Source organism: Thermobia domestica, chromosome 4 (assembly GCF_964235325.1).
Source record: "Thermobia domestica chromosome 4, izTheDome1.hap1.1, whole genome shotgun sequence".
Classification (NCBI taxonomy): Eukaryota; Metazoa; Arthropoda; class Insecta; order Zygentoma; family Lepismatidae; genus Thermobia; species Thermobia domestica.
This window is the reverse complement of record NC_137457.1, coordinates 288,558,365-288,567,307: the sequence shown is the minus strand read 5'-3', so window position 1 is coordinate 288,567,307 and position 8,943 is coordinate 288,558,365. Positions and strand designations below refer to the sequence as shown.

Genomic DNA, 8,943 nt, shown 5'->3' with positions numbered 1-8,943 from the left:
AAAATGAATTTCTCCTTCATCCCTCCCAGTAATTCAAATACGTACTAAATAGAGTATTTTCATATTGAATTTTACGTAAGTACGCTCATACATAATGAATTCACTGTATATTACTGCATACAATTACCGTTGTGAGAAATTCAATTTCTGAACCTCTCTGTAACGGACACCTCTCAATAACGGACAAAAATTCATGTCCCATTGGTGTCCGTTTATTCAGAGGTTTCACTGTAATAATAATAATAATAATAATAATAATAATAATAATAATAATAATAATAATAATAATAATAATAATAATAATAATAATAATAATAATAATATGCAATTTTAACATGTACAGTCAGAAACAATATTAAGTATAACTTAGAGCTATCATTTCTTATACCTCAAACCTATACTTAATATTGTTTCTGACTGTACGTTTTTATGTGTGTCTAGAGAGTTACTAACGCTTTCATATTCTGAACGAAAACTTTTGGTGTTCTTCAAGTATACGAAAGTCAGCCTCTCTGAAAAAGTCATGTACCCCGTAAATAACTTGATGGCTACACGGCTATCAAAACTGGATTTTATTAAAAGTGAATTATCAAAATACAATAAATAAGTGTTATCATGTATTTCATACAATTATGTCTTATTCTTCATATTCCGATGAAAAGGGAACCATTTAATCTTGGCGTTGCTATCAAGCCCTTAGCCATGGATGTCGCAAACATTCCGAAGCTGTAGCCCGTTTTTTGGTGTCATATTCAAGCATCGGCAGAAGAAACTCGGAAAAGTCCTTAGCATCACGTTTACTCCAATTATAACAATTTCTGAGTGTGTCATATATACTCACAACTTTTCGTTTATTGTTACTTGTTTGTACACTTCTTCCGAAGAATTCGGAAGAAAACTTTCCTGACATTGCTATGTAGTGTGGAATTGGTCCAAGCTTTTCTGTCATACGAATCAAATGTTCAACATCCTGCATAAATTTATCTGCATTTAGAGGAACGGGGAACAAAAAGTGTCCAGTAGCAAGTTCGAATGCGACGCAAGCGGAACTCCAAATATCAGCACTTGTGTCGTAAGGAGCCCCGATAATTACCTCAGGAGATCTGTACTCTCGTGTTTGTATTTTTTTCCTAATTTTGTGATTGACGTAGCACGTATTACCAAGATCACCCAACTTTACGCTCAGATGCTGAAAATCTTTGTTTCTTGCTTTCGTACCTCGCAAATGACGGCTGCAGAAACATTTACTTTGTGCTTTGAGCTGTTTCCTTTTGTGTAAGTTTAGTTCTTTGGCATCGACTTCGCTGTCTCGTATCGCTTTTACTCCTAATTCAAACACTGTTCTTTCACTCAAGGAAATCAAAATGTTTTCTAGCTTTATATCAGTATGGATCATTTTACACTTGTCGTGTAGATAAACTAATGTGTCTAGAAGTTGAATCATAACGCATTTCACAGTTTCAATAGAAAGTCCATTATAATGTCTATACTTTATTAAATCCAACAAATTCGGTCCCAACAGTTCGAAGGCAATAGAAACGTGTTGTCTGTTGGCGGTCGAAAATTTGAATCCACTTTTAATTTGTACGATTTTCTTGCCCTTGAAATCTTTGATATCAACTTTTTGGATTGTTTGGAGTAACCTCGTTTCTCGTAAAGTTTGTTTTCCATATCGATCATTGTTTCTCACTATTTTGACAGCTACAAATTCTTGGTCCTTCTTGTCGTAACTTAACCACACTGTTGAGTAGTGTCCGCGGCCAATGGGCATTATAACGAAATACCTTCTATTCAATACCTCTCCCTTTTGGGCAGGATAATGGTAGCCTACTTCCTTTGAACGATGATCACTTCCAAATTTGTCCTCAACGTTTAATAAATCAAACCAATCACTGGCTTTGTTGTTCGGATCTCGTTTTGTACCTTTTGACCTTTTCCCGTTGCGCCGTACGTTGTTGGAATTTTCGGAGATACTTAAACGTCGTCTGAGCGAATAGTCACCATAGTCGCCATCATCATCTGTAGAATATTCATCATCATCATCATTGCCATTAGCACAAACAGAACACATTGACCCTGATGAAGAATTGCGACACTCATCATCCGAGGGTTCAATGCTTTCTTCCGATAACTCGCAACTCTCCGATTCACTACCAGATGTCGATGAATGATTGTCGTCTTCTAGATTATCACAATAAGAAGCGAAGTAATATTTTTGAAGGTCATTCTTTCCATCTATCGAAGATGTCGACCTTCTATTGTTATTCTGGAAGCTAAGGATACCAAGTACTTTCATAATTTTGGCCACCTTTGATGCAGACAGTGATGACTCGGAAATTGGTCTTTTCAATCCTCGCATTCTGTTGGACGGCGAGATATCAAGAATTCTAACAGTAATACTAAACACTTTTCTACATGAAGAATTACTTTATTTGTGACATGACGGTATTTAGAAATAATATTACGGCACATACAGTATTTTTTGTGATTTTAAAACTAAGAGTTACTTACGTAACGTGCTATCACGTCATTTTTAATCCTGCTTTTACTAAATCTAAACTAATTCAAATAATTTCTTATTTTTTTTTTAACAAAATCATGGAAATTGACATCTGATATTGTTGACTTTCTCTAAATTAATAAGAATGAATTTAACCTTGTCTGTCGTCGAATCACGAGCTAACGGTTGAATTGATTGGCAATTTTTGAATGGACTTAGCACTTGCTACGAACTGGATCTTAACTGTCATTAATCATGTCACTTTCATTTAAATGCATATAGTATCAGAGGTTGGCGGGAGTTCAAAATTTCAAGTCGCAACAATGGATTCTTTAGTCATTTTACATTTGAATATTATCTATTTTCCATTGTTATAAAATACTAGCCGAATACCCGTTCTTAATACTGGGAGTATATGTTTCATTTTGGACATAAAGTGCTAATGGAGACTGAATTTGGATTTAAATGGCATCGGAAGTGTCACTGTTCATCTCAGCGTTCTCGAAAACTATGGATTCGACAGTAATATCGCTCATTTTAGATCATTTTTGTATATCTCCCCCACTCCATCTCCTCCAAGTTGCGGGACTGAATATGTATTAAACGGCATCGAAAGTGTCACTGTTCATCTCAGCGATCCGGAAAACTATGGATTGGACAGTAATATCGGTCATTTTTATATATATCTCTTCCTCCACCTTCCCAAAGTTGCACTGTCGAAGTGAAATGATAAAAAACATTCCAGACTCGAACCTCATTTATATGTAGTCCGGTCAATAAAGGTTTTGACCCGGGACTAATTAGTAACAAGCTGATTTTTTCAGGAATATTAGACCATAATATAAGGGGTATTTTCTGAAAAGTCCCCAACCCTCTCCCTCTTGCTTTTCTCTCTACTCCCTTTTCCCTTTTAGACTCGCATTTTTAAGGGAAATGTTAACTTTCAGTTAAGTAGCTACTACTTCAGTACTACTGGTCCGAGTATCATGAATTATGCATCATTCTCTTTAGAACAAATCATGCTTTCAGTGGTATCATGCGCATGTTTGCATCGTGTACGCGGGAAGGGATATTCAGGGTAGAATAGAGAATTTTCCCTCCAATTTTTTTTTTTTAATTTGGTGCCCTTTGGAGTAACCCTGGCAACAAGTACCTGAATATAATCTACCTTGCAAAATACTATGGTCTATATGTAATGTGTGTTCCAAGTTTTATTGCAATATCTAAAATAGTTACAAGGGAAAAGTATTTCTCAATTCTCCTCGACAATACCGACTTTCATATGTAAATACAGAAAAATGGGACATATATAAAAATATGTTTCCAAACACAATACCATACATCCAAGTATCATGGTTAATACGTTATTCTTTTCAAAATGAAACAAGATTTTAAATGGTACCATCAGTATGTGTTCATAACGTACAAAATAAAAGAATTTGTAGGATAAATGTGAAAATCTCACTCCGAAAATCCCTTTTTGAAATTCGGGGACCCCTGAAGCGGTACCGGGTACAGATGCCTGAATATAATCAACCTTGAAGAATACTATTATCTATGCATAATATATGTGCTAAGGTTTGTTGCAATATCTAGAAGAATTACGAAGAGGAAAGAATATTTCTTAATCCTGTTTGACAATACAAATGAGATACTTTCGGAGAATCGAATCCAGTAGCAGCACTCTTACCCTTCTAATATACTAGGAAAATATGACAAACGGAACGAAATATAACTCTTAGCTTTAAAATATATATATGTACAGTGAAACCTGTCTTTAGCGGAATCGAGCGGGACATGCAAAAATTTCCGTTAAAGTCAGGTTTCCGCTTAGTGGAGGTAGACCTTTCCTTTCTTAAAAAAAAATACATGTTATAAAGGGGCATACTGAGTAAATATATTGCTGTACGTACATTGTTCGATTACAGTACTTCTTTCTTCTACGAATAAATACACAAAAAAATTAAAATGAATACAAAATATGCTATGCACACGTTTTCTTTATTTTTCTAATAGCCAAGCAGGGTTTTCTGTGTACATTGCTGCTTGGCTGCTTGACTTTCCGCATACAGTTTAGCCTGAGAAATTATACTAAGTGAATCAGAATCATTTTTCCGTAAGGCAAATTTTTGCAATTTCTTTAAACTTCTGAGAGCATCTTGATATGTATTTATTCTACACTCTTCTTGGAACTCGGTATCGTATTCCTCTTCTTCCTGTATCTCGTTTTCTTCTTTCCGACATTCCGTATGATTCTTGATTAAGTTGCGGGGATTAAGGACAGTTTGTGGGGGTGAATATGAGTAGTGGTTGGGGAAGGTCAACACTGTCCAGAAATATTTAACAAAAGGACGAACATTTTATCGCAGACAGTGTAATGTATATGTCTCACAGAATGTCTAAACATCTTCTAAACGCTGTAGTCCGGAACTCCGAATTTTCCGTTAAATGTTTATTTTTCTTTCCGTTGTCCGCGTAACACAGTTTCCGCTTAATGAAGGGAGTTTTACGCGTTTTGTTCTCCAAAATTCATGGGACCGTGAAATATTTCCGTTTAAGACAGTTTTCCGTTTAATAAAGGGTCCGTTAAAGACAGGTTTTACTGTATATATACACAAGACACCATGACATATTTTTAATAAACATATATGTCACTATTTTATTTGTAATGGTTATTACAAATTTTGGTTGCTTTATTTTATGAATTTGTTTATTACTTGTATTATTGCAGTTTAATATGACCAACTTTGGTTCGGGGATTATTTCTAATTTTGATCAGGGGTGTTCCATTATCCACCACCAATGGTCCCGCCATGTCCTGGACTGGCAATAATTGGTAGGTGCTTAACAGTGCAAAATAATGTACTTTATACTGCAATAACATAATCACGGACCACACACAACAAACAAAGTACAAGGTAGGATCAAAAAGTTAAGTAACTGTTTTTTTTTTTTTCAGAAATATTTATGTCTTCGATTGCCTATACTGTTACAGGGTATACTGCAAACTAACATTCCACATAGTCGTCATATTTGTCTAAACACTTGTTCCAGGGGTGACCAATGCATCAATGCCACTGTGGAAGAAATCTGTGTCAAGGCTGTTCAATCAGGTTTTCACTGCATCCTGTCTTCTTGCACTGTGTTGAAGCGTTGTCCTTGAAGATGCTTCTCCATTGGTCCGAAGAGATGGAGTTCGCTGCGTGCAAGGTCCGGGCTGTATGCAGGGTGTTCCAAAAACCTCCCAATTGAAACGTGTGACATGGTCACGGGTGAGATGGGCTGTGTGCGGTCGAGTATTGTCGTGTAACAACAAGATACCCTCCCTTCCTTAGTGCTCCAGATCTTTTCCGACGTATGGCCTCTCTCAGTCTGTCCAACGTCTGGCAGTAGGTTCGAGCAGTGATCGTGGTACCCGGTGGAAGGAATTCCAGGTGAATCGCACCAAGGTGGTCCCAAAAGACAGTGACCATTGTTTTCCTTGCAGATGTTACTGTTTTAAACTTTTTGGATGGGGACGATGAAGGATGTTTCCACATCGTGGAGAAACGTTTCGATTCAGGTGTCCGCAATGATACAGGTGTCTCATCACCCGTAATGATGCGATACAAAAATGAAGACCCTTTTTGTTGATAACGGGTCAGGTGGTTCAGAGTAATGCCCATTCGTCTGTTTTTGTCCGTTTCTGTGAGATTCCGTGGTACCCAATGTGTACACACTTTGCGGTTGCCAAGTGTGTTGTGAACAATACTGTGAACGGAACCATACGAAATGTTCAGTACCTCTGCAACGTGTAATAGTGTGATTCGTCTATCCTCCCTAATCATTCCTCCACCTGACAAATCTGGTCGCCAGCAGACGTTGCCGGTCTGCCACTTCGATTCTCATCAGTGATGTCAGTCCTCCCATTTTCAAATTCCCTACACCAACACCACACTTGTTTCCTGGATGACACGTTGCCATACACCTCCACAAGTTCCCGATGGATTTCGGTTGGTTTCTTCCCCTTTGCATGCAGAAACCACACTTCGCATTTTAACATTTGACCATGTTTCCAGTAGCCCTGCCATCTTCGAACTGCTATTATCTGCAACTGCGTCACCGTGTTGCTTTCTAGCGGTCACCAGGGATACTGCCCATCAATACCTACAACACACAAAAACAAAGAGTTACTAGCATATAGTGGTTCATTTTTAGCCTTACTTTTTGATTCTGACTTGTAGAATCAAATATTCTACTTTCTACAATATTACTACACAGTTTATACAATCGATTGATAAAAGTCTGTCCTATTGACTTGTTGGCTGATAAAAGTCAATTCAGCTCTCAGACTAATCTGGTTAAAATCAAATGCTACACTGTTCACACTCGTCATCATTACAATCGCTAACATCGTCGTAGGTAGGAGAATTATGGCAGAAAAGTTCATTACAGTGTTCACACATGGTGGAATAATCTAACCCTACATTTCTACATATTTGGCGCAAGATTATTCACAGCTGTGTGTAACCATGGAGATCGGGAATAAGGTTTTTGCACCTCGAATTAATTGTATTCTTAAAAGTTGCGCTTTTTTAATACTCATTCTACATGATTTTTCATGTACATCACTTTTTCTTTGTACACTAGCTTCACGAGTAGAATGTACACCATTTTTACAACTACAGTCTCTACGTTAACTTCATTTCCAAAAATTACACAAATTAAATGAAAATTATTCTTTGTTTTTTTTATATTAATGTTGCTCAGGTAGCCTGGAACAATATGAAATTATTACTACACTCATGTCACTGACTGAATTAAGTTTCATTAATCAAAATGATATCGAAATTCAAGTTTAAAATTAGGAACAATACTTTCTACTTCTTGTTATTAATTACGGTAAGTGATATTGACAAAAAGAAATAGTAATATTTCCAGCTCGAAAATGATTAAATGTTGTGTAATCACAAAATGTTATAAAGAGTTATGTATTTTAAATTGAAATTTAGTGTTTAAAATGAATCACATTTTATTTTCATCCAGGCGTATTACATATTTTATACTACTCGTATTTTTTAAATTGACTGTGAATTATCATGTAGTGATTAAAGCTTTCAATGCCTTGTCTTGACCTTCAAAACTGTTATTTCGCATTTAAACAGAACGTAAATTTGTAGATTTTTAAAAGATAAAACTCTAAATTGACTATGAACATGTAGACAATAATCAGACTGTTACGTTCTAGTTAAAGATGACCAAGCAGTATACTAAAGGCATACTAACTAATCTATGCCTACATTTCAAATTATAAACCAAAAACCTTACAGAAAAAAAGAACCTATTAGATACTCATTAAATACTTTTCACTTCTACTGCACAAGATCATTTAGCAGATACAAATTTTAGAAATCTCTCACTGAAACTGACGTAGTGTCAAAGCCAGGGTACTGCGCGCGAATAGCCGGTGTAGGAGGATGACTTTCCGCACCTGCAGTTATTTGGTAAGAACTCTCTGGACATCATTCCCATTTCTATAAACCTATTAATATGTATATCATTCTAAAGCTAATAAAACAAGCTAAAAGTTTAATTTGAAACATTTTGTTGTAGCGTTATCAGGTTATTAGTAATATTAACAAAAATGTTGAACATTATATTGAAAAATCTACTTTTTCAGCAATTTATTTCAATAGCACCATAAGGACATAATTTAAAGAACGTAATAGGAGGAAACTAACTTTTAAAAAATCATATTGATACGAGCTGGCATAATCGAATTATTGACATTTCAATGTAAGTATGCAGATATGCATGTTTAGGACCGTGAGGGGGCAAGCGAGAGGGCAAGGGTTGGGGACTTCTAAGGAAATACTCCCTTTATGATGTAATAACTGGCAAAGTTTCAGCTTATTACTAATTAGTCTCGACAAAAGCCAATTTATTTCCTTTATTTACTGGACTAATGGCAAATTCGATCGAGAGTGGTCTCGTATTTCAAGAGTTTTAAGTTTTATTTACTTTTATATATATCTCCCTCCTCCCCCTCCTCTAAGTTGTATCTTCAAAGTGAAATGATAAATTCCATCCCAGTCCCGAACCACATCTATGTTGAAAATTTGATCGAGATCAGTCGAATGGCTCAAGCGTTATTAAGTTACAAACGTAGTAACTTTCGTTTTCATATACAGAGTGTCCATAAAGATACTATCACACTTTAAAGTGATATTACATCGTTTTAGATTATCGTATTTAAGTGAAATTGGTCACATTTGAAAAAGATACCCAAATATTTTTTGCATGTCAACAATGGGCAACAATGAGCAACGTTGTCAATAATGGATAGGATCAAACAGATCTACGTATTTTGTCAGCAGTGAGGCTATGTAGGAAGAAGTCAACAATTTAAACTGGGATCTGATCTGAACCTCTGAAGTACATTTAATGCTCTCCCATCGGAAATC

The 8,943-nt window shown here is 35.9% G+C and overlaps 1 protein-coding gene across 1 annotated transcript; it reads right to left on the bottom strand.

Annotated features, from left to right (window-relative positions):
- Positions 1-688: 688 nt before the first annotated feature.
- Positions 689-2,359, bottom strand: LOC145683157 (serine/threonine-protein kinase SRPK-like). Its single transcript, XM_081754521.1, has one exon. It carries the CDS (start codon positions 2,357-2,359, stop codon positions 689-691), a length of 1,671 nt encoding a protein of 556 aa, XP_081610647.1.
- Between the last annotated feature and the right edge of the window lie 6,584 nt (positions 2,360-8,943).